Genomic DNA, 25,561 nt, shown 5'->3' on the forward strand with positions numbered 1-25,561 from the left:
CCTAGGTCCATAAAAACATCAAGCCTGAATTATTCCATGTTTTCACCGCTAGAAGGTCCTGGTTTGGTCTGATATATTTCCAAATTATAACTTACAAAATACTAAATGTGTGCAAAGTGCTTTGCAATCACTTTTGACAATCCACTTCAGCTACAGCAATTCCCCAAACTCACACGTTCACTGGCTCTCTAAGGAACTCAGACACACTCTTTGCTATTATTTCTCACATGCCTCTGAAAAGGAATAAGCTAATTTTGCCATTGGATGTAGTGTACAACACTCCTACACATGCCCAAACAGCTGGCAGAATCGGTCAGAAGCTTGACTAAATATTTTTCATTCAAAACCAATTTGGAAACCCAAATCAGCTACAGAAATTTGTTGCACACCAACTTAAACTAGAAAAACATTGTAAAGAAAAATACAGACAACCTCTCCTTCCGTGTGAGCCTTCAGCATGCAGCATGAAGCAAAAAGGCTGGAAAGCTTTCTCAGCCTGCCTCAGACAGAGAACCAGAAATGAGATTTCTGAATTTTAGAGAAATGCCTAAATTGCACTCCCAGTTTTTCTATGTTGTAGAACTGAAAAATCTTTTGGGTCAGTAGTCCCTGTTAAAGATTGATTTGAATCAGCACAAAACTTAAAACCTCTGGTAGTATTCTGCATCCCCGGGAGTATCCTGATGCAGACCTACAGATAGAAATGTTTGTCTCTCCCTCACTTTACTCTCCACTTCCACAAAAAAAGTAAAGATGTAAGATCAGAATGTTTTTAAACATCAAGCAGGTTTAAAAGCTGAATTTTCTAAAACCATTGCTAAATTCATCACCAATTCAAAACAGTTTCTAACATGTTACTTACAGCCTTTCAGAAGTTATTAATTCAACTTTTTGAATTGACAACTGAATAAATCTCAAAATTAAAATTACTTTGTAAATGAAGGTGAAGTCACTACACTGTAAGTATTTTGTTTATTCCCTTCATCAACTCGTTGTAGCATTCATGTTTAAGTAGCATACTTTTTGGCTGAAACAATTTTACCTGTGTATTTACATTATTTCAAGTATTACAGCAGCAAAATCAAAATCATAATTCTGTACCTATTCCAGATACAGCAGGAAAATGCAGGCAAGAATTTGATCTGATATCTTTCTAAGTAATTGTCCCTTTTCTATAGTCTGCTTTTCTTATATGATCATTTCAAACTTTGTTGTCAAGAACTATTTCTGGAATTAGTTTTTAATTTCAATTTTCAGTTTGTCTAGTTATTTAAAATTACCTCAGGAAAATCTGAAAAATCAAGGATAATTTTTTTATCTCTGGGAGATAAACTCACAGGAAGTGTAAATGAACTGTTCAGCAATGTGTAAACTTCAGGCAAGTTTGGAGAGCCTGTTGCTTCCCACCAGACTGAGCACACAAAGAACTGCCAAGCCCCAGGAGCCTCTGACAGGAACATCACAGGAGGACTCAGAAACAGGAATCCCATTTCTAAAATCCCATTACCCCAGCTTTTCATGCCAGTTCATGTCCTATGCAAACATACTGCATGTTCCACTGTCCAATTAAGTGTAAATAACTTAATCTTTTTCCAACTCCCGTAATTCTTCTTCCTAAATTGATGTGCTCTTTTAAAAGAGTTTCCACAAGTTTTTTATTAAGCAATGTCTGTTTTCTCATTTTTTCTCATTTTGTAAAACAATGCCTAAAATGAAATAAAAAAATCTTCGGTCCCTTTATTTTTTAAATACTGAAGATGTTTCCATAGCACTTTGCAGCCAGACTGTCAGGTTTATTCCTTCAAGAAGCCAGATCAGATGGGCAGTGATTATGCGAACGTTCAAGAGAAACAGGGATCACAGTTACTCTGTTCAGAAAGTGCTAAACAAGACATGGATCTGCCTTGAAACACAGGCTCTTACACTCCTTTCGCTACTTTCCTTTTGCATCTCTCATGTCTGTGACCATTTAAATCTATAGTCAACACTAAAACTCAGAACTTCAAAGCAGCTCCTTTTGTAAGACCACAGTTTGAGTTTATTCACGTATCTTTGATGCTGAAATTTAATGTGGAATATTTAAAACAATTATTACAGTGTTTCTGGAATATGTTTAAACCTCTAGCCTGGGAAGTCTCACAAGTAGAAACAATTAATTCAGCAACAGATCACTGATGAAAAGCTTGGCCAGCTATATACTCAGAGTTCAAAATTCCTTTACAGCTCAGTGCATTCTGCTTAACAAACGTTACAGTTTGACAAGAAATAGCCCCAAAAAGTTCCTTTATAGCCCTGTTTGGAACAACGTATGAAGAAACCCTGGGCGGAGACAAAAGAATGAAACATTCAGAAAGTGAAAAGAACAGTGGTCACGTCTGCGCCCTGAGTGGCAAACCATTGTGGAGCCGCTCCCTTTCCAAAGGGCACTGAAGAATGCATAAGCTGCTTAAGCACATTATCCCTTTATTCAGGTCAACACCATGCAAACCCGGTCCATAGTGCTTGTTTTTTTTAGAGGGTTCACACATCTTGAGAAACTAACATTTGCTATCGACTATTTCATGGTTTTCAAAACAGATTACGGAAAAAAAGTTCCATCCTACAATTGAGTGTGTCAAGCTGACATGATGATTAGGTACCTCTTCTCAATGACTTTGGTTTCTTTTGTCACCCAGCTTGTTGCCAAAGCTGGAAATCAAATCTCCTTCAAAACATAACTCTGCTTTTTTCAGTTTAGTGGGTTTGTTATGCATATTACATGATACTGAAAAGGTTAATGCCAGTTTATTTTTAGACACACTTATTCCAAGGCTAAAAAAAAGTTCTAAAACATTTAGGTTCACTAGTGTGGTACATTCAAGCTTTAACAGAAATATGGTTTGAAGTTCTGGTAGTGGAAATATCGTGTACATCTATTTAGAATTATCTGTATAAAATAACATGTTCTTTGAAGCACCACCTGAGTGCAGTGACCTTTGGGGTTCTAAGAAAAAGGCAAGCCATTTATACCACCTTACTTATGCACACTTAAAGGGATCAGCAAAGCATCAAAGTTCAAGCAAGGCTTGAGCTGTGCACCTGGCTCTAATTTATCTACAAAAGCCAAACCAGGGAGAAACAGAAAATTGCACACTTAACGATTTCATCAGTTGAGCACAAACACACTGAAATGTCATCTATTCTCAAACTTGGCACTGAGACGTTTCTTTGGAACAGGTACATTTTAGTGAACAGCTTCATGGAAAATTGGAGGTGAAGAACTGCAAAACACTGAGCCTTTCCACTGACAAAGATGCCAGCAGCAAGTGTTCAGAACCAATCAGTGCCACCCAGACAGAGTTTGGTGTATGGTGAGACTTCAGAGCAGAAACTAACTGCACACCATCAAAATGTCAAAACTCTCCAGCAGTTCTAGAATGGAAAATGATGATTTGCATTAGAGTCACAGCTATAAAGTTTAAGGAGAACTACATTTGTGTGGGACGTCTGAAGCTTTGGGACAAAGACATGCCATACACCAGAAATTAAATACATTTCAGAGTATGATTGGTCTAACAGGGCACATAGTTACCAAGAAAACTAGGGGAATACTGCTGCTTTTTCAAGTGTTAATATTTTCTTATGTTAATACACTGTAAATTCTTTCTGTAACCTTCTTCTTGTCTCAGTTTTCACAGGTTGGGGAAGGGCTGGTGAGCACAGTGGAATTTCTGTTCTCCAGGAAAGTTGGACATTTCAAACCTTTTTTTGTTTTGTGTTCCACAAGACTGAAATTTCCCTTGATGTGAAACTTTTTCCAATAGAAGAGTTAGCCAGGTAGGAACAAAGCCAATGTTTTGGATTTAGCTGCAGCTTCTATCAGTACTCATTACCCAGTAATCAATCCGTGTTCATTTAAATTTTTCATTTGTAAGCACTAACATGCTGAATCACAATTTTCTGTCCTTCAAGAACAGCTTACAGCTGCAAAGTGTTTTTCATGGCATTAAAAAGAGTGTATAAGATTTCAATTTCTAGTAGACTAGGAAGCTTTTCTTTTCTTAGAAAAAGCTTATTTTGAAGTCTGAAATACAGGACGATGTCCTTAAAACATGTAACAGAGTCTATGTTTCCAAATGCTAAGTGAATTTTTGATGAGTTGAATGCTACTAATTGGGTTTGAGGGTGCAGAATACTTTGCAAAAAGTTTCATAATCAGAGAGCTAAAGATTTTTTTAAAATTTTGTTGTCTCTGAACTACTGGCCCCATAGCATACTTACTAAGAAGAGATCATGGCCCCTCCTATCTAAACATCAGATTTTTCTAGCAGGAGAAAAAAGAGGCCTTATCCTCTCTATCTCCCAAAAAGCAGATCTCATCTCTGGGAGTCTCAGCTAACACTTTATCTGGACATGCCCAACAGACAGGCACTGGCACACAGAGCAGTATCTCTCTTTGCACCTCAGTTTCCTCCACAGGAATTTCCATAGGACAGGATGACACAAACGGTTCCAAAAGAGGAGGCCAAAAAAGGGGTATTACAATGGGTCATTCTAGCTATAAATAAAGGAGGAAAACCCCCACACATTGGACGTGAGTTTAAAAAGTTGAGCCCAGCTGTGTTCACCTTGCCAAAACCAAGTGGCTGCCAGTACTTGAGAGGCAAAGATAACAGTGTATGCAGACAACAGCTGTACTATAATTAATATTTTCCGATCTGTAACCCTAAAAACATCACTATAAATCATCCATTGTCTGTTCAGACAAAATTCTAGACCTGAAATAGTCAAGAGTTTACAAGACAATACATTCATAATGTTTAATTGTCATCAATCTTGAGTGTAGTGCTTGAAGAGAACAAATTCCATCGAATAAAACTATTCCTGAAGAATACTAAGAGTTTTTGAGACAGTTCAAAATATAAATATTTATTAATATTCTGTTGAAGCAATATCCTAATGTAACAGAAAAGAAGTTACAGTATTTCAAATTCTGTTTAAAAGAATTTAAGGTTGTGCTAAACAATACAGAAAATATGTTCTCTTTCATATACACATAGTGATACTATAGTTTTGCACACCTAGACTACATATTTTCAGTTATTTCTCCTTGAAGAAAGGCTTCATTTATTCAATTCAACTTGTTCTTTAATTTTATAAGGTTGTTTAAGTGTCAATGTGACTTTTACATCATGTGCTTGATTCTGCTCAGGAAGCTTATTCATTTCTTAACCTGAAGAGGAATTACCAGTTGTAGCTTTGAATACTCACTGAACCCTGTTGCTTATACTCTAGTTATTTCCCACGCACGCAGACAGCTTTACCCAGCTGAAAAACTGTCAGCTCCAGTGAACTTTAACAGCAAAATAAAAATCCCTCTAATGGCTGGAAAGAATGCTTCATGCAGGAATCTTCTAACACGCTATGAAATTACCACAGACTGTCCCTGGGCAAGAAGACTGCACAAAGCCAGGCTGTGCCAGGGACATTCTGTGGGATGTTTCCGGCGCATGTATGTGGCACTGCATAAAGGCCCCAGTGTGTGCGGGCTGTGGGCAGACAGTGGGCTGTGTGGCGAGCGGGCGCCAGCCCTCCAGACCTCTCGCACCGCACACTCTGCCCGTGTCCCTCCCTCCCTTGTCAGGGCACCAGAAGGGCTCCCCCAGGAAATAAAACTCATTCCTGTGAGCGAGCATGCGGAGACCATGCAGTCCCCTAAGGGTAACATTTACAAACACACTTAAGATATACAAAATAGCACAAGCTGGGTGAGCCACCAAGCGCAAAACACAAAGACAGAAAGTTGCAGCAGCAAGAGGCACTTGAGTTTTCAGAAGGCTGTTGTGCTGTCTGCTCTTCAAGTCACGCAACACACTGGTGTTTGTGTCCAGTCAGTTTGTGGAATCCAGTGATGGGTGAAAAGCTCAAGGGTTATTGATGGTCCAGGGGTAGGGAGCAGTGTTGCCTTCTAGTGTGAGTCTGTAGGTACATCTAAGTCATTCTTAGTTTACCTCCAAAATACTGGAAATTATAAAATACTTTATAGAAATTCTACTTTTATAGAAAGTTCATCTAATGATTTTTAGGTGCAATTCAAGATTTCTGAGCACCTGAAACAGACAATACCGGCTATAGCCAGGGGCCTATCAATGATGCATCTGCATTCTTTTCTGATTTTTCCATTCCAAACAACCTGGAATTCACAGGGACACTTGAAGTTCTTTTCTTGATTGGCTCTGAAAATTACAAGTATAGACAGCATAGCTAGGCTAACTGTATATATTGCCATACCTGATATTCAATACCAAAACCTAAAAATTTTTAAAAGCAATAATACACCCAACATCAGACGCAAGATCAGAGCAATTTGGCTTCTGTTCTACCTCCTCACCTTTCTGGTACACAGTATAGCAGATTCATACAGCAATGACAAAGCTTTTGCAGTAACTTTCTAATGCTATCAAAAAAATTCTTGTAGTAAACTTAATTGGACAATCTAGCAAAAAACTGCTTTATTCACCTTGTTCTTCATGGCAGTTTCCAATCAGGAAAGACCTGGGAATAGCTAAGTAGTGAACCATACCTCAACTACAACTTTGCTAGCCAACAGATAAAGTAAAAAAATAATGGTATTTCCTTGAAATTTAAATGCCACTGGAATCTTTTTTTTCAGGTCAATCAGCTTACATTGATGATTTTCAACCAATTTAACTTCTAAAAACTACTTAGAAGTAACTATGAAAGAACAGCCATCACTGAATCTGCAGCACAGGTCATGAACTGTTCATAAGGAGAAAAGCAGGCATTTTCCTGAGGACTGGATTAGATGTTGTTTATGAAAGTAATGTAATTGAAGAAAAAAACCAAATCTGCCAAGTGAGTTTGACAGTTTTTCATACTAGAAAATGAAAAACTAAAAAGTTTTTCAATTATAAACATAAAATTGTGCCAACATATTCTGTTAAAGGAAAGTTAGCTTCAAAACTAAAATAATAAATTCCTTGTTAAACTGACCCTTATAGCACTAAAGTTCTTTTCCTAGTACTCTGCCTGTGTACCATCATCACTTGGATGCATCAGGTCTTTCTTTTAAATCAACATTTAAGCTTCTACACCAAGTAGCAGCTATACCAAACAGGTCATAACTAAGGCACGAGATTACCAGGAGGAAGGGGAAATAATTTCTAATCTTGGAATTTTCTTAATTTATACAAAAGGAAAAGTATAGAAAGATCCATTTTCTGTGTTACTTGTGGCAATCCAAAAATAACAGCACGCTTTGTATGAACAGGGCACTGTCACCATGGGTGGAATACAGAGGCTTCTTCACAGAAAGGGTTGTCAAGCACTGGAACAGGCTGCCCAGGGAAGTGGTTGAGTCACCAACCCTGGAAATATTTAAAAGCCATGTAGATGTGGCACTTAGGGACATGGTTTCGTGGTGGACTTGGCAGTGCTGGGATAACAGTGGGACTCAATGATCCTAAAGGTCTTTTCAAACCTAAAGAATTCTATGACACAATTCACTGCCAGAACCATATTTAGCAGCGTTATTAAGGAGAACAGAGAGACCTAATTCATTGTGTACTTTAAGGAAAAAAAAAAAAAACAGCAAGATAAATACTCTACATTATGTTTAACAGTCTCAGAGATTTCTCCTGATGTTAATATCTGTCTGCAGGGACAGGGATAATGCCAATTCCACAAATGCCTGTTATTTGAGTTGGAACTTGGAAGATGCTCAGAACCATGGTTTCAGAGGAACATTTCATCAGACATAATTTTAGCATGCATAACTCTTTTACACAGTAAAACTGAAAACAAATGGTTGTCTGCATGCCAGTGGTATTTCTTGAAAAACTTAATCATTTGCCTATTGAGAAAACAATAGTCCTGAAGAATCCAACATCGTTTAGGACTTCAGCACATTATGCTCCATGTAATCACTAATATTTTAACATACAAATAGTAATCAGGAAGTTAAAAAATATGAGAAATCTGATGTCTTTTATTCATATAGTTTCAGAGCACCTCACAAAAAATCTCCTGAAACTCCTAATATCTACTTTCTATAAAAGCTTTTACTGAATCACAGAAAAGGCTCTGATGAACCATTAAGCTCCCTACACAACTGACCTTCCACAGATCCCATACAGTTAATGACTATTATTTCTTCTTCATGAACCCCAGCAGTTATATGTCTAAAATTTCAATCCCGTGTCCTGTTGCACATCAAGAAACATTTAACAATACCCTCAATGCTACATTTTGAAATATAGCTGATAGATAATGGGAACTGTAAGCTATAGAAATAGATTATCACAATCAAACTTTCAAAAGTTTATTGCTCTCAGAAAACCTGAGGGATGACATGCTAAAACCTACTTGAGGGTCCAGCAGTAAGTGCTTATAATAAATCACAGAAGGTGGCCAAACAATAATCTTTAAGGAAAGTCCAAATATTACTCACGGTAGCCTATACAGTACCCTAAAAACAAGTCTAGCCTCAGTGAAATGCTTTATAGAAGTTGGAGATTTTTTTTCCTGCAAAGTAATCAGGTGTGTTGCTATCTTAATAAATTATTTTTTTAGCTTAATCAAGAGAGTATGACAAGATACAGATGCTTGATGTGATTCAAACACTCTGAATACATCAAACTTTCCTATATCATTTTCTGTGAAGCAACAAACACATATGATTCCTTTTATTTTCATGCACTTACATTTCCAAATTTTGTTTAGGATAGGCAGTGGAAACGTTTGAATGTAAGGAGTCATCTAGTTTTCAAAACCAGACAAAAATTAAGAAAAAAAAAATCAAAACCAAAAAACAAACCACCAACAAAGTGAATCAGAGAAGAGCAAAGAAGATGGCATCAGTAAAGTTTTAACTAACTATAACAATGTTAGTAACTAACAATATTCAGAAGAATGCTATCTTAATAATCTTGCTTCATGTGACAAATGACAGATAACATAAACTGTAAAAAACCCCTTGAAGATCTTTTTCATTCATCTTTAATATTCTATTAATAAAGAAGACTTTCCTATTATTGTATCAGGTCACAGATTATGACAGCACAAATGTTTTGAGTCCATCAGATATGTAATTGAACAGAATTTTAACATATCAACAGATATCATTTACAAAACTGAAAATCTTGTTCTAGGTTACCAGTACATCCCATTTCTATACCAACAGTTCTGATATTTTGTTTTGATTTCTTTTCAATTCATATGTAACTATAAATCTCCACTACTTGTTGCGACCTCTTTTCAATTTTATTAAACTTACATATATTTATTTCATTTACTTCCATAAGCTACTCCCACATGGTCCTTCATCAAAATATCTTTGACTCTGACATCCCTATCTACTGTGCTGACAATCAGCCATTTTTTTACTAGAGCCAAATGGGTTGGACCTCTTCCTACATCAACAAGTCACATCAACAGTGTTCCCTTGACTGACTGGCAATTATGAAAAAAGTATGTTGATATTATTTCAGTGCTGGCATGCCAGCTATATATCTGTCCTACCACCAAAAGAAAAAAAGGAAAAAATAATTCTGTGTACAAAGTAGACCTGCTAGTGCAAGGCCAACATTTGTAAGAACACCTTTATGATAAATAGGTGACGTGCTTTGTCCCAGACACTCAGCTGTCCTCTGCGGAGCCATAAATGATGCATATTATTCCACCTTTTGTGATAGCAGCTATATTTATGCTTACTCCTTCTCTTTTCTTCTCCATTGCCTGTGAAATTCCTGAGGAGGTTGATAGCTGGCAGTTACATGAAAGCCAACCAAAACAAACACTATCTGTTGTTGCCTTCTGAGCATGAAGAATTGGAAATGTCTAATGTATCTTGAAATAAAGTCTGCCATCGGTTTGGCCCATGGATATTCATGCTTCCTATCCAAAATAAGCATTTCCAGATATTCATTTCTGCCCTCTTTCATAGATCCCCTTGTGCTGAAAAGTGAAGTAAGAAGAAATTAAATGGACTGACAGAACTGCCAGTAATATCAGTACACAGCTCGTTCTTTCTAATGTCAGCTGAAACTGAGACTTAAATCTCAGGTCACCATCTCTGTTCTCTCTGCTAAAATACTCCCCTCTTTAACTTCTCAGGTCTTAAAAATCATTGCCAAAATGCTGTTTGGTAAATGCGGAAATCCGAAGCACCACCTGACTTTGACACATTTTCCATGGTCTAATGAAATAGAACACTTCACAAAAGAAATATTCATAATAGCAAATTTCACAAAAATAAATTAACAGTCTCAGAAAAAGAATACCATATATTCCTAGCCAAAATGACAAAGTTCAAAGGATAACAATGGATCAAAAGTAGCAGACAATTGCTGACATCTTCTCATGCACTAAGTAGTAGAATGGCATTTCTCAAAGAGCAGTAGAATGACACTTCTCAAAGATAATAAGGGTTTGTTTAATACGAGGTTGACAAAAATTCTCTATAAAAGTCTCCCAAGACACACAGTAACCACATATCAGATGCAGACAGAGGTAACTGAAGTGCAAACTGAGTATGAATTCATGTTAAGTAACTTAAGAACCTATACTGGATACTTCAAAATCTAAGCTAGTCTAGGCTCTTTTTGTAATCAACAGGTAAAACAATAGATTAAAGAACATTTTAAAACACAATTAATTGAACAAATTTGACACAGTTCCTCTACAAAAAGCAGCATATGTTGCTCTTCATAAAATTTCCCAAGGAGGATTAGTTTAGGTTCATACGGCTGTCAAGCTCTGTGTCTCTTTTTCAGTCATTCTGAGCTTACCTAACTTGGTGAACGGGCCCCAGACTCTCAAGACTAGTAATTCAAACACAAGATTATAACTGGCCATTCCACTGAATCTTAAGCATGGGAAAGATTAAAAAAAACCAGGAAAACACATTGCTGCCAGGACAGTGGATACACTAGAAAAGTCTAGATTTGGGTTGACTATAGAGGTAACATGGAAAGGCTGGATGGTTACAAGAAGATTGCAAACACTAATCTCTAGTATTTTATGAAAGAATAAGAGAACTTTAAGCAAAGCCAATATAGAGTCATGGTGGATGTAAGTCTGTCACTAAATATATAGCAATATATTATTTTATACAACACACATATTAAAAAGATAATATGAACCTGAAAGTCTCCTTTAATTTAATTGAACTAAAACAATTGAATGAATTTTTAAAATTGCAGTAACCTTTTGTTGTATGATAACAACAGTAAAAGTCTGGTGGAAAAATCTCTCCTCATTAGTTTTTTATTTATTTAAAAAGGACTGTAAGCATCTTTGCTACTGACAGAAAATGTAGATCAAGGTATTTTTCATCCCCCTATTAGGGTAAAAGGAGACAAGTATTATAATAGTAGTAATGTAAATACAGAATGTCTTTCTACTGTTATAGTAAATAACAAGTGAATGCAGCATTAAACAAAATGCTGAGAGTGTGCATACTACGAAACTGAGAAAAATATTTTAAAAAAATGTTTAAAAGCCAAGCCCATTTATATTTGAGTTTTATTGGAAAAAGTGCTGGTACTCATAGCTGCTGATCTACGCCTAAGAAAATATGAGAAAAGCAGCTAAATGAAAAAAAGGAAGGTGATGCAACACATTGCCCTGGGAATACCATGGTAAAGAATAGCAAGTGATCTTCTACATTTGCAAATAAGTCAAAACTTTTAGCAGCTCTAAATACAGTGGGGAATGCTGTTCCCCTTCATACACAATTACTTCATAAAAGGGATAGGCAATGTTTTGTATTTCAGCTTTCTTGATTCTCACTAGTAGAATGCATCCTCTAGGAAGCACAAGACATTTATACACAGTCTTCTACTGAAGGTTTAACATAACCAAGGAAATACATAGTAAGGCAGAAGATACAAAAGAAACAGTAACTAAAAAAATTGCAGAAGACTAGGGACACAATGGAAGACAAACTCAAAGATTCTTCAAAAGGCAGTCTTTAAAAGACTGAAACACATTGAAAACTTCAGTATCTTGGGTAAATCTAGATTTATTACTACACTTACAAATTCTCAACTCATCTGAGTTAAAACAGTGAGTAAAAATAACTTTTGAAATTTTCAAGTTGTAAATGTATTACCAGACATACTGTAACTATTCAATCAGAGCATCGAAGAGCCAGAAAAGGGAAGCTCTCAAAAGTTACTGAAGAACATCAGCTGTCAGATATTTGTCACCCACCAATCCCAACACTGAGCGGGAAATGGTGACTCTTGTAAGTACCATCCCTTTTCCAGCTCATTCCTTAGTCTGTAAGTGTAATATGGATGCTGGCACACTTTCAGGTGTTCCTATTGTTTAAATAAAGTACATTTATGAGTGATTGGTGATGCTATATTTATTTTAGAGGTAGAATCTTTTGAAACACACTGGAAAGATGACACTAAATGCCCCCAATTTTAGAATGCGCATCTATAAAAACAGATGCACTAGTCCATTCCCTCTTCTAAAACATGTTCAGTCCACTTCAAATAACTTAATAGATTTAAAAGGAGACTACCAATTCCAACAAAATAAAATAGTATATGTTTTTTTAATCTGCATAATGGGCTAGACAGAACTGTAAATTCAGAAATTAATTTACTTTTCAGTAATTCTGAATAGTGAAAAGAAAATAGAAAAAATGACTCATGGCATTGACTCTAGGAAAAATAATATCCAATCACACTATTTACTTGCCAAGTGGAAGCAGGAAAAGAGGAAGAAAAAGGAATATTCGTGTATGTTCTCCTTTGTTCAAGTGCTGTCCATGTGCTACCAAGGAAGGATCTAGCAGCAAGATCTAAGAGGGAAAAAAAATCCACTTGTAAAATAGAACTTAACTGGTGAAGGAAGTGCAATTACCTCCTACCAGACTGACACGGATAGGCAGCAGCTGAAAGATTAAAGAACCAGAAGATTTACTTCATCAATAGTTTTACAAATTTTCATGCCTGGAACTCAGCACCACTGGGCCACAGCATTACCTTTGAGCACCTTCCTTGGCCTGACTGTCTTGTGGAGCATGGAAAAAAGCCTCTTTTCATCAACTAGGTTAAGTTGGTCCATAACATTTTAACATACCTAAATGAAAAGCTGTGCATCTAGAAACCTTCTGTTTTGATCACACATAGTGTCATTTGTATTGCAGGAACACTCAAAACTACTAAGGAACACAGTGGAAAATATAACCTTGAAATGTGATTCTCGTATATGCACCAGATACAAAAATAGATCATTTTTAGATAGACAGGACCAACCTCTATTCATAGAATTCAGGAAATATTACTACTGTTTTACAGTAAAATTGTCACTGAAATGCTGTCTCTAGTTCTAATGATCATCATTCAACAGAAAGGCAAAAGGACCTTTTTAAAATCAGAGCATAACCATTTCAGTACATACTTACTACACCAAAAAAAATGTAAAAGTGCCACTACTATGTAAAAGTGCCACTACTCTATACATGAATGCAAATTGTGACTGTCTTTTATTTAGAAATCCCTGCAGCTGTACACAATTTACATTATTTGTTTGATACATTTATATATTTAGATTGCTAAGGTATGAAATAGCAGGTTGACTCTATATTCGGCTTTCTACTGCCCAGGTTTCTATTTTGGTTGGAATATGAATAATAAAAGGAGCTTTGTTTATGTTTTCTCAACAGATTTCATTTGCACATTCACATGTAGGTATTCTTCAAGAATATGAATCTTGGAAAGTTGGTACCAGTTCTTATGACAACTGAAAATAGTTTGGTGAAATGCAGAAAGTTAACTATAACAAGCTGAAGAACTGAGCCTGAATTTGCACCTCAGCTTTTCTGGATTCCATATTCCACCACGGAAGCCTGCCATTTCTCCAGAGGAATCAGAATTGAGAGTCAGCCACAGTCGTTGACCTATTTAGGGCAACTGTGAGAACCATCACATTTCTCCATTTCAATATTTTAGTAAGTTAAGAGAAAAAATATTCTGAAGCAAGCACGCAGGAAACAACTTGAAATAGCAGCCCACAAATCCCTGAAGTGTCGCAGATGGAGGAGCAGCTGCCTTAGGAGCTGCCCTGCATATTTCTTTCTCTTGTGCACTTTTCAGTACTTAAATCATAGAATCATAGAGTTGCTTAGGTTGGAAAAGGCCTTTAAGATCATTGAGTCCAACCATTAACCCAGTACTGCCAAGTCCACCACTAAACTATGTCCCTAAGCACTACAATTACATAACTTTTAAATACTTCCAGGAATGGTGACTCAACCACTTCCCTGGGCAGCCTGTATCAATGCTTGACAACCCTTTCTGTGAAGAAATTGTTCCTAATATCCAATTGAAAGCTCCTCTGGCACAAGCTGAGGTAATTTTCTCTCCTCCTATCTCTTGTTACTCGGGAGGAGAGACCAACAGTAATACAAATAGAAACCAGTTCAGATACACATTTTTCAAAAGCAAACTGACCATCACAGCTCATCAGTACATTAAGGGCATATACATGTGACCAGTCAGCTATTTAACTATATAGGTGACCAGACAGCTATTTAACTATGTCTACACAGGGCAAGAGAATGTTGGCATGCCCAGTTTCCTTGCAGCCATCACAGCTGCAGCTGGAATGACTTCTGACAGCCCGGCAGTCCTGATGGCCAGGGTGTGGCACTGTCCTGGTGCTCAGAACACCAAGATGCCTTCTGCTAAAAACTGCCTGAATAAGAACTCCTTTCAGTAAGAGCTATCTTGGCTTTTTCACATTGTGTGAAGGTACTATCTAAAGGAGTTGAATGCCTTCTAGTTAGACTGAAATTTATTGTAAATGGTTTAAGTTTAAATGGTAACACGTAATCTTTCCAAAGCTCCCACAACTGGCCATTGCCAGTATTGAATTTACACATTAAGTTTAGAATTGCTATAGCACCCATGAACTTGTCAGAGCTTCTCTTCTAAGGTATCAAATAAACACAGTTTTCATTCCTCTGCTAAGCATTCAGTATTAGATTCAGATTTTTATGGTCAAAAGAAATCCTTTCACCACTGGTTTGACTTCTATATAACACAAGTCATCAGTCTTCTAGATTTCATTCCTAGTCTGGCTGGATAATAGTACTTTAACTAAACTGTGTCTCTTTTGTGACCCTTAAACAACAGAAATTGATAAAGATATTAAACATTGCTGAGCTGAAAAAAAACAACCCTGAGACACCATAGACCCACAAGTACTTTATTATTCCTCACAGAAATATAAATTTTAAATTGCATTTTCTCTAGTAACACAGGAGGCCTGCTTTACTTCTTCACTGGTCTAGTTTTAAAAGAAACACTATGAATTCAAATGTCTTATAAAGGTAAAAAATAAGAGTCAACCCAAAATCTGTAAACTCACATTAGACCAGGACCATTGTATTTTAAATAAGAGCCTTACCTTTAGTCCAATCTGCCTGACATTCTCAATTTATCCCAAATATAACTAAGAAAAAACTATTTTTTCCTCCCCACCCAGATCAGCATGGTACAGAAAGCTTTTACCAGAGTTTTTTTTTAAAAAAAACTGGCCAAAGCATTATTTGGACATTCTGATTTAAGGATCTTGACAAACTTTTAAAGCTTTCGTTCAACATATTCATTTGCTGTTAATACAGTGGAAAATAAGACTTCATGCCAAGACAGATAAAACTGACATTTAAAAAATATCTACTACCACATTTATAGTGACAAACTAATACTTCCACATGCACCATCGTTAAGGAAAAGCATCAAGAACAACAGAAAACCTCATTCTTATTATTCATAATTATTTTCACTAGGTTGCTTTTCTTTAGTGTCTTTTCCTTATTTACTGCCTATAAACACATTTTTTGAACTTGGTTTCTATTATTAGGTTTTGCTGTTTGTTTGGTTTTATTAAACTGCCAGTTTTCACATCCCTGTAAGCCAGGCTGATTTTTTGCCTCAACATTGTTTAGTTTGTGAGACTTTAATAGCATATTTTAAGTAGAAAACAATCATCACTCACATTTTAATGTTTAAATGTTTCCCCATGATCCAGCTTGATTATTTTCATCGTTCTTAAACCATCCCACCTCCAGTGCTGAGAACATGTGTTTTGGGTAGGTCTCCATTAAGTTACAGCTGTTTGTACCTTGGTAACTATTCCTTTTCTTCTACAGTCTATTTCTTTAACCATTTCAAGGTTATATAACATATGTCTCTACAACATTAGATGAACACTCAGGATCCAGAGATCACCCCAGGATTTCCAATGACAATTTCCTATCAGCACTGAGACTGGTGCCTGAGTATAGTTTAATTGGATTGAAATCCCACCTAAAGAACCGTCCTCACACCTAAAAAATACGTGGCTACTGGGTAAGGCACAACTTTTCGTGAGATTGTCACGGTTTGAGGTAAATAACTAATAGTACTCCAAATAACATTTTAAATGCTTTGGATAAATATGTCCCTCAATAATTACTTGCCTCCAATTTGTCAGTATTTTCCAAAACAGGTATATTATTTTTGGCAGCAGTCAATACCTCTTCTTTTGGACACTCAGTCCCACATAGATTACATAGAGTGATTTACTAGTTTAGTCACACGAGACTTTCTACTAGGTCAATTTTTACCCATAAAAAAGCAGTTTCCATTTCTCTTGCTTATTATCTAGGCAAACGTATAAAAATGCTTTATTTCCTTCTCGTTTCTTTCTTTGGTTTTATGAGTAACAGGACAATACCCCAGCCAAAAATACCTCTGCTAAAACTAACAGTAACAAGGATTTTAATAATCATCTGAAATTGAGTGAGTTGCTTCTTGAAGTTACTGTTTCGAGTCCTGTATACAACAAAGCAATCCAGGATGAGAACCTGTAAAATCTTGTGGTTTTTTGCAATCTGCTGTAGAATAAGACTTAATCTTTCTTTGGAGAATTTGCAGGTTTTGCACCTCCACATTATAGTTGCCAAAAGTACATTTTTTAGAACTTCTTTTAAAGCAGTGAGGCCCCCGCAGAATGGGAGAAGGAACTAATCTAAATGGAAAACATCTGCACATTTCAAAAAATATGTTCAGCATAATTATTATTTATATGTGCTCAAGTTGTGAGAGTGATTTCTATTGTGTTTCATTATGGAAAATACTGGCTAGACTAAGAAAATATAGCATGAAAATACAGTTATTTGTCCAAGAGGTTTAGATTGTAAGATAAGGAATTGCAGTGCAATTCCACAGCAGCTTGACATAATATAATCAGCTTAGCCAGCAAAATGTGAACACTTTTCAGTCATTTCAGTTCTCTACAGTGACTCACCACCAGGTTACATGAACATAGTTGTTAAGGACGGAACAGGGATGTGCGTGAGAGGAAGAGTGTTGGAAGAAATTAAGGGACCTGGTGCCCCAAGTTTTCTGACTGACTAAAGGAGCCTGGGAACTACATCCAAGCCTCTAGTAATGAATATTATCAGGTCCATGTAGTCTCATCAATCAAGGGGTACAGCAATAAAGTCCAACCTGGTCATAACCCAAGGGCAGACTTCAGGTCTCATTCCCTATGGTCCTAATATAAGAAGCCATATTCCAAATTGAAAAATACAAAAGGCAATCTCCTGAGTAGAATGTGAATGTTTCAGAGCATCAAGAAACTCTAGCTCATACAAATTTTATGCACCTTGTAATACTTCATGGGTGCCACTCTTTCATATTCATTGTTTAGTCACAAGAACAGTGACATGAAAGTTAGACTACTAGTATGGGTAAGCCTGTTTTGCTATTGGTCTGTGTATATAAAGATGTTTGACAACAACTTTCAAGAAAATAATATGCTATGCACAATTAAAAAGTACAATGAAACACAATCATAAAAGCAAAAGGCAAATCCTACTGAAGTAAAAGAAGTATCTAATGCAATTAACTGCCTAGAAACATTCAATGATAGATTACACAACTGGCCCAGCTGCTCAAACCAGGAATAAAAACATTTTTTAGCTAATGATTTGATATGGCTACATGCTACAGTGTTCAGGTACATCTCACAAGTAAGTCTGTCTGCTTTTAAAGGCAGTTTCTGGGGGAACAGAGAGAAAGGGTAGCAGGCATTTCTGGTTCAGTAATGCTTTAATGTATTGTAATTGTCTAAATTATCCCAGTGGGGCAGGGGTGGATGTGTGTGTATAAAGCTGAAGATGCACACCCAAACCAACAATCTAGAAGCCCTAGTTAAATTTACTGGTACAGGAATACTTTATTTAGCTATAATACACAAAAATCTTTGATACATTTATCATGCATAAAGTTTAACACTTGCATTATTTATAGGAGAACACGTGTTTACTTCTACAAAAGTATAATGATATTGCAGATTATTTTTTTAATTTGCCATCATTCATAGTTTTCAAGTATACAAATATTCTTTCAGGCAAAAAAAGAGAAGGAAGAACAGGGGTCAAGTAATTAACTAGTAATCCCAGAAGCACTGGAAAGCAAAGAGCCAATTTTCAACAGCTTTAAATCTCTCCATTTAACACAAATGGGAAGTCAAGTTAAAGAGGGTAAGGTCCACACACTTGAAGCACTAGGACCTCATTTGGGGAAAATTTACAGTGCTTTTTATAACTAAAATGAATGTACAACTGAAGTACACAGACATGCACACTTAATATTCACTACACTTCAGAAAGGATTTACCTCGTTATTTGTTCCCACATCCAACATCACTGGCAGACACTCGTAAGGTTTTATTCCTCCACATGCCGTATAAAGTGCCAGTTTACCAACGGGAATGCCCATTCCATAACAGCCAAGGTCGCCAAGACCAAGAATACGTTCTCCATCAGTCACCACAATAGCCTGGAGGAAGCAATAAAAACATTCTAAAAGTCACTTCTTTGGTTGTATGCACTAAGTATTCCGTTATTTTCTTACCATCATTTTTTAATGCGTATGCAAAAATTCTAGCAGGTACAAACAAATCAATACTACAGTAAAGGTACATAATTGTTTTATTGTACTTTACTATGGTTTTGTTACACTATTTTAGACCCTTGCTTCACTGTAAACGGGACTTTCATATAAAATTTAAGAATACACAAAAGAGCTACTTAGTATTACATTACAAGGGAACTGGAATTGTTCCCTCTTACATTTTTCTGTCAACAGTATGAAAACAGAATAGGAAGGGAAAGGAAGTTACCCACTAAAAAAGAAGAATCCCAGACTCCTGGGTTTTGTCATATCTGTTCTCAGAAGAACCAGAGCCAGCCACTCCTCCCAGCCTTTGACAGTGATGTCTACAACCACCTGGCTCTTACCTCTCAAAGATGTATTTCTTCCCTTGAGCAAATAACATAACTCCATCATACTTATGCATATCAGGAAGCATGTATTTTCTTTGACAGAAATGCAATAAACCCCAAAAAACTGTCTGTGCTATACAGAAAGATTTTTCATAGTAAAGGACAGAAGTGCTCAGCATAGCAAGCAACTGTAAACACAGAAATCTCCTTGTCATACTCTGTGACAAGGTATTTTAGTTGGAAATTTAATATTTCTTTTGAGAGAGCTCATCAAGCATCACAAATGGAGAACTATTAACTCAAACACTAGAATGGTTTGCCAAGAGATCTTGTGGAGTCTTCACTCTTGGAGAGATACTCAAAACCCCAAAGGTTGGACATAGCCCTTCCTGGCTGACCTTGTTTGAGCAGGAAGATGGAATGGATGATCTCCAGAGGTGCCTTCCTACCTTAACCACTCTGTGATTCTCTGAAATGCAGAAAAAGCATTCAGAGTTGGTTTTTTTTCATGCATAACATTCCATGTAATTGACTAATTCATAAGCCAGACAAGTAAGGGTTTGAATGCCTCAGACTTTGGCTGTAACAGCATTCTTTCTGTTTAAAAAATTAGTTAAAAAATCACTGAAATCTAAATTGATAGAAAGCTCAAAAATCATCTTAACCAAGTCATCTTGGCTACAAAACAGCATCAGCTTTGTCATGCAACTAAAACTGCACTTACCTTGATGACACTTTCTGGCCAGGATTTAAGCATTGTAGCAATGTGACCCCGGTCATGGATAGAAATAAAAAGACCTCTGCAAATAGAAAAATATTTTTCATATAAGCAGGCAATTAAATAATTATAAATCCATTTAATATAAATAAAGTATAAATCAATTAAATAATGATCAAACTCTATGTAAATGTGTTTCCAACATACAAAGATTCCATTCAATAAAAAGAGCTCAGTTTTGTATCAATGAGTAAATTAATCATCTGCATTTAGTAGAAGTCAGAGAACACGTAACTCAGCGAAATTTCATTGAGCATTGAGAATGTGTAAGAGTCTTTTCTGAAAACCGTCAAGTTTGATTTTAAAGCTCACTAATCACTCCATCTGTTCAAATGTGTTCATTAGTTGTCCTTGACTACAAAACAAGTTCCTCATATAACAGTGATCACTAGTGCCTCTGAAGTCCTAACATTTACAAACAAGAATAGGCCAAAGTTTTAAGCTATGAACAAAACCTGAAATAAGCCATATATTATCATTACATAAAATAATTCAAGAACATTCAGTTATGTGTTTAGAAAACAGTCTATTTCATTAGATTGCCCCTTTGAAACTCAGAGAAGTGGTAAGTTACCTTCTCTACAGTGAGAGAAGGTCCTTGGTGCTGAGCAGACCAAAACTTTACTCTGAACAATGTTTGTAAATTTGCCTTTAGTTCCACCAGTACAGAAGAGTTTAAAACAAAATGACAGAAAAGTTTAATTCTCATTTCTTTTTCTGTTTATTACAGATTTGATATTGTATCTTATCCTACTCTTCAGCATTTTATTCTTCAATTTTTTTACTTGACAGGCAAATAGACATTCAGGTCCACTCAGAGATAATTTAATTTCATTTCTTATCGACTTTTCTCATGTGAGATAGTGGAAAAATACTCTCCCATTGAATTCAGTCTCTAAAAACTCACAAAGAAAACATCAGTGGAGAAATACGTGTCAAAGATGCCTTCTTGTAATTAAACTTTCATTAGTAAGTATAAGAAGTTGTCTTCTAGAATTATTCTAAAGCATTTGATCCACCATTATATAGTAAAAATTGGAGAAAAATACTGAAAAAGTAATTGAAATCTAGGTCTACTACAATATCGCCATATTCATAAAAGTGAGTATATGCTCATGCAGGTCTAAACAAAACTAAGAACTCAGGAAAACAGTTTTCAGATATGATTGCACATACTCCAAGTCAAGCAAAAAATTTCCTGCAGTGTTAAATATATATTAATCAAGACAACAAAATGAGTCCAAACATTACATGTGATTTCTTATGTTTATATATTTCGAACATATTAGATTATATGTTTATATATCAATTATAATGTGAACTATACTTTCATATTGAATTTTAATATAATTTTGTATTTAAGTGTATTCTTCCCCTCTTTGCTGTCACAAACATTCAAATGAAATTGTTTATTATTTTGGACAAAAAGCAACGTAAGACACATTGCAATTAACCAAAGCGTTCCATTTGATGCATTTTCCCCTAGAATTAGAAATCTTCTCATCCTGGAGTTTCTAATTAATTCCCCTTCTGCATCCACTCCCTGCACTCAGAACTAACTCACCAGGCTGGATATTATCATCTATCAGTTGTTTTTTAATGAGTAAGACCTGTCAGTAAATTAATTCCTCCACCTCCGTGGAAGTGACAGGTCCTCAGGGACAGGAGGGTTAATATATACAGCACTTTTGAAAAGTTCTGGTATTTACAGCACACAAGCATACTATTTGTGAACCAGCTACCTGAAGAAAGATGTTCCTAACCGTGAAATGCTGTAAAGCAGCAAAGAAAAGTAAATGCTGAAGCTTCTTTTCTGATGTATTGTACAGTGAGTCATTAGATAAAACAACCTGTAAACTGTTAAATCATAAACTACAGCTTATCAAAACTGCTCGCCTCAGAGACAGACAACTGTCAGAGACAAGCGTGTGAAAGAAGTGAAAAGTGCTGGAAGAAAGTTATCTTGCGGGATCACTCCTCTCCTTGTCTCCATCCTCCAATTTACATCAGCCTAACAGATTTGTGTTAAATGAAGCAAGATTTTGTATTGATTTTCTAAAGAGCCAGAGTCCAGCCCAGTGTGCTTGAATGACCTCTTCCTTGCAAGCTAGGGAGAGAGGTCTCCATGGAATAAATTTCCCAGCAGATGAAAATAAAGGCAGGGTGGCTGCTCCAGAAGGAATTTTGTTAGAACATTTGTAAGGACTTTGAATAAGTATTGAGAGTGTATTTCAGAAATCTGTCCTAGCAGGATCACATTCAAGCAACAATGGAAAATAGAGGCTGAAGTGTAAACAGAGTCATGTCAAAAGCACTTCACTCCCCTGCTTCTTCCCTTCCTTCCATTCTTTCGGTAGTTTAGTGAAATGTTTCTGGACACAGAAGACATCTCTGACTGAGAAGACACCTCTAGATTTAGGGGCACAGAATAAGAGACAAGAATTTCTTATTCTTTTATCTGGACCTGTTTTTCTTGTCCTTCATTTCTTTAGCTAAAGCACTTTTCTCCTTTAAGTAGTCCTCTGCAAGAAGCCACACAAGGTTGCAAGAGGAACCCTGGCTTGCAAAGGTGTCAGCCACAAGACTATTCATCCCGTATTTCTGGGACTGAACTTGCTGGCAATTCTACCTGGAGACAACCACCAGAAAAGTAGCATTATGTTGTTGTTTTGTTTTCCACAAGGTCCAGGAAAAGCACCAACTGCATAAGGTTATTGTAAGAGGGATAGGGCTGACAAGCTGAAAATGTAGCCAATAATTTGGCTACTTAGACACTATAGTTATTTTTTGGCTGTCGTGGCACAGCCACAAGAATAAATTAGAATGGGACAAGCTACGCAATTTAAACTGGATTAAATTATATGCGTATTTCAGTCCAGAAATAAGACCAAATTATCCATTTGAATATCATGTTAATAACGACTGTCATGTCAGTGATGCACACCCCACTCTGCCAGACAAAGAGCAAGGGATGGTCTGCAGGTTGTGCACCTGACACAGCACTGGAGGATGGGCTGTTAAAACAGATGGACAAATAACATATTTCAGCACACAGAGAAAGAGGTAAGATACAGGAAAAAATTATGAAGAAATATATGGTACTTGTTTTTCAGCATGCACATATTCACATCTCTAACAAGAGTTGCAACTCATGGGGAAACAGGTTTAAGTTTTCCTGTATGCACTTCCAGAGCAGCCCAGATTGGAAAGCTCACCGGGAAAGCAACTGTTGGCTTTACAACAGTATATGATTCTATTTGAACTCTACCTCAGTTATATATATTATCTTTTCTTGCAAGGCAACAAACTGAGACCTGATAAGGCTTAAAAAGCCAATCAGCAAAACTGTGAGTTAAAATTATTACTTAAATCTTGCAGCAGCAGATCAGTCTTCTAATTTATTCATTTTGAACAGGGCACAATGCAGATCCACATAGAATTTGCCTGAGTGCATATGCAGAAGTGCTCATCTTCAGCCACTTTGCTCCCCTCAATTCAGCACTGTTTTACACTTGCCTAGCCAAGGTGAACACTCCTACTTACACCCACTTCAGCTACCCAGACAACACATGAAACTACAGCAGAGGAGTAATTAGGTAAAGAAGTAACTATGCCTCCTTTCTTCCTGTCACACCATCAGTAAGAACAAAGCCCTGAAGAGTGAGGGGGAAACGCACACAAGGACATCAAGATCCACTTGACAAAGGGTGGATCTATTTTGGGTCACTGAGCTCACCACACTGTAGCAAATTTTACCAGTTATGTGGAGGTCATTCTACATCACATAATTTGGGTCTGTTTTATTAGAATTCTGATCTATGAGAACAAAGTCAACAGTATTAAATGGAGCATTTGTTTATTATGTTTCAAGGAAGCAATGTTCCAGCAGCAATGTGTATGTCTATTTTCTATTAAAGAGCAGTTTAGAAAAATATGTCATACTAACAGAATAATCCTTTCTTTCCTCTTCTTGTAACAACAGGAGGCAATCTAACATGCCTCAGAAAATGCCAAACATGTTTTAATGAAAAAAGTTCAAACTTTTCTCACAACCCTACATATTCAAAACTGTTATTTGAATGATGAACTATACGTAGCATTATAGTAGAGGAGACTTCACTTCTCCAGGCAGCCTAAATCAACAAGCTTAATAATAATAATAACAACAACAACAACAATAAAAAAATTTCAGGGTCTAATCAGTTAATTTCTCAGCCCAGACTATCCTGAACTTCTGTACTTTGCAAGAAAGAGGTAAATTAACTTCCCTGATCCCTGTTGAAATTCCCTCCTATTTTTAAGATTATAAAAACCAGTACAATACAAACACTGCACTAGAAACTAAGAGCACCTATATCCTCCCCAAAGAACATTCTGCTTTTTTTCACATTTCCCATTGTAACTTTTCAATATGGTCTCCTGTCTTCATATAAAATATACTCATTACATCCTACCTTATCAGGTTCCTTTGCACTGCAACACCACTGAGGCCTAATAAATACAAGTGGCAGGCTGATTTAAGAAATGCAGCTGTTTTACCTTTCCCTCTATACAGGGGTGAATTTCATTACTTTGCAATGCACAGGTACATTTTTCAACAAATAAAATACTTGATGCTGAAACTGCTACTGACCATCAGACTGAATTCATCAGTATTAAAGAAACCTGGGATTTACATTTTCTAGATGTTGCATACTCAAACCGTATTTAACAAAAAAGTTTGTAAGAAGGAAAAAGAAAGACTAAATCAAAAACAAAGATCAAAGATACAATAGGAGCATCAAGAAAACAGTAGGTATTGCTAACACCTCTGAAAGCCTGGGGCTGTACATGAGTAAGATATAGTTCATAAAAAAGTACCAGTAGCATATGAAAGACAATGGAGAGTAAGATACCAATCCTGAAAAGATATAGAAGTTTATAAATATTATGTGTTATTTCACACTTGGCATATGGTTTCCTAAATGGTTACTGATTATAAATATTTATTTTGTAGAAGACTTCAAGTACTCTGGAAGACAGATGCTAACATCTGCCAACTCTACTTTGCTATGCATAAAAGAATAATGAAAGTGTCATTATAAATTTTTATAGTAATTCAAAAGCCCAGTTTGGCACAAGAGTGTAAGGAAATAATTAAAATACAGGAAAACACACTGTTCATAATCAGTCTAAGTGGGAAATGCTAATGTCAAGGGGTCTGAACAATCAATCTTCAGCTTGAAGGAGCATACCAGCATTTAGGCTTATTTCAAGAATCCCTTCAGAAAACAGTTTCATGGTAGTCTTTATCCAATGTTGGCAGCCTGTGTAGCACTCTTTTACATGCCCATGTCCATCAAAGATGCTCATCAATCCTTGTCAGTAAGTATAGTGCTCTAATAGTTACTACAGTTAAAAGTAACATCTATGTAGAAGAGAGAATTAAGTTCAGAGCACTTACAGAACTGTGCAGTCTACAATGTGAATTAGTCTTTAGAGCAGAAAAG

General features: G+C 36.3%; 1 protein-coding gene across 1 annotated transcript in view; it reads right to left on the reverse strand.

Annotated features, from left to right (window-relative positions):
- The window catches only part of ME1 (malic enzyme 1), a 164,001-nt gene that overhangs the window by 77,091 nt on the left and 61,349 nt on the right, over nt 1-25,561 (reverse strand). Inside the window, exons 4-5 of the mRNA XM_027645062.1 lie at nt 20,019-20,094; nt 18,687-18,848 (exon numbers count right to left, since the gene is read on the reverse strand). Coding sequence (XP_027500863.1) covers nt 18,687-18,848; nt 20,019-20,094 — 238 coding nt within the window. The remainder of the gene's footprint in view (nt 1-18,686; nt 18,849-20,018; nt 20,095-25,561) is intronic.

The sequence above is a fragment of the Corapipo altera genome, unplaced genomic scaffold (assembly GCF_003945725.1).
Source record: "Corapipo altera isolate COAL_440 unplaced genomic scaffold, ASM394572v1 2, whole genome shotgun sequence".
NCBI lineage: Eukaryota > Metazoa > Chordata > Aves > Passeriformes > Pipridae > Corapipo > Corapipo altera.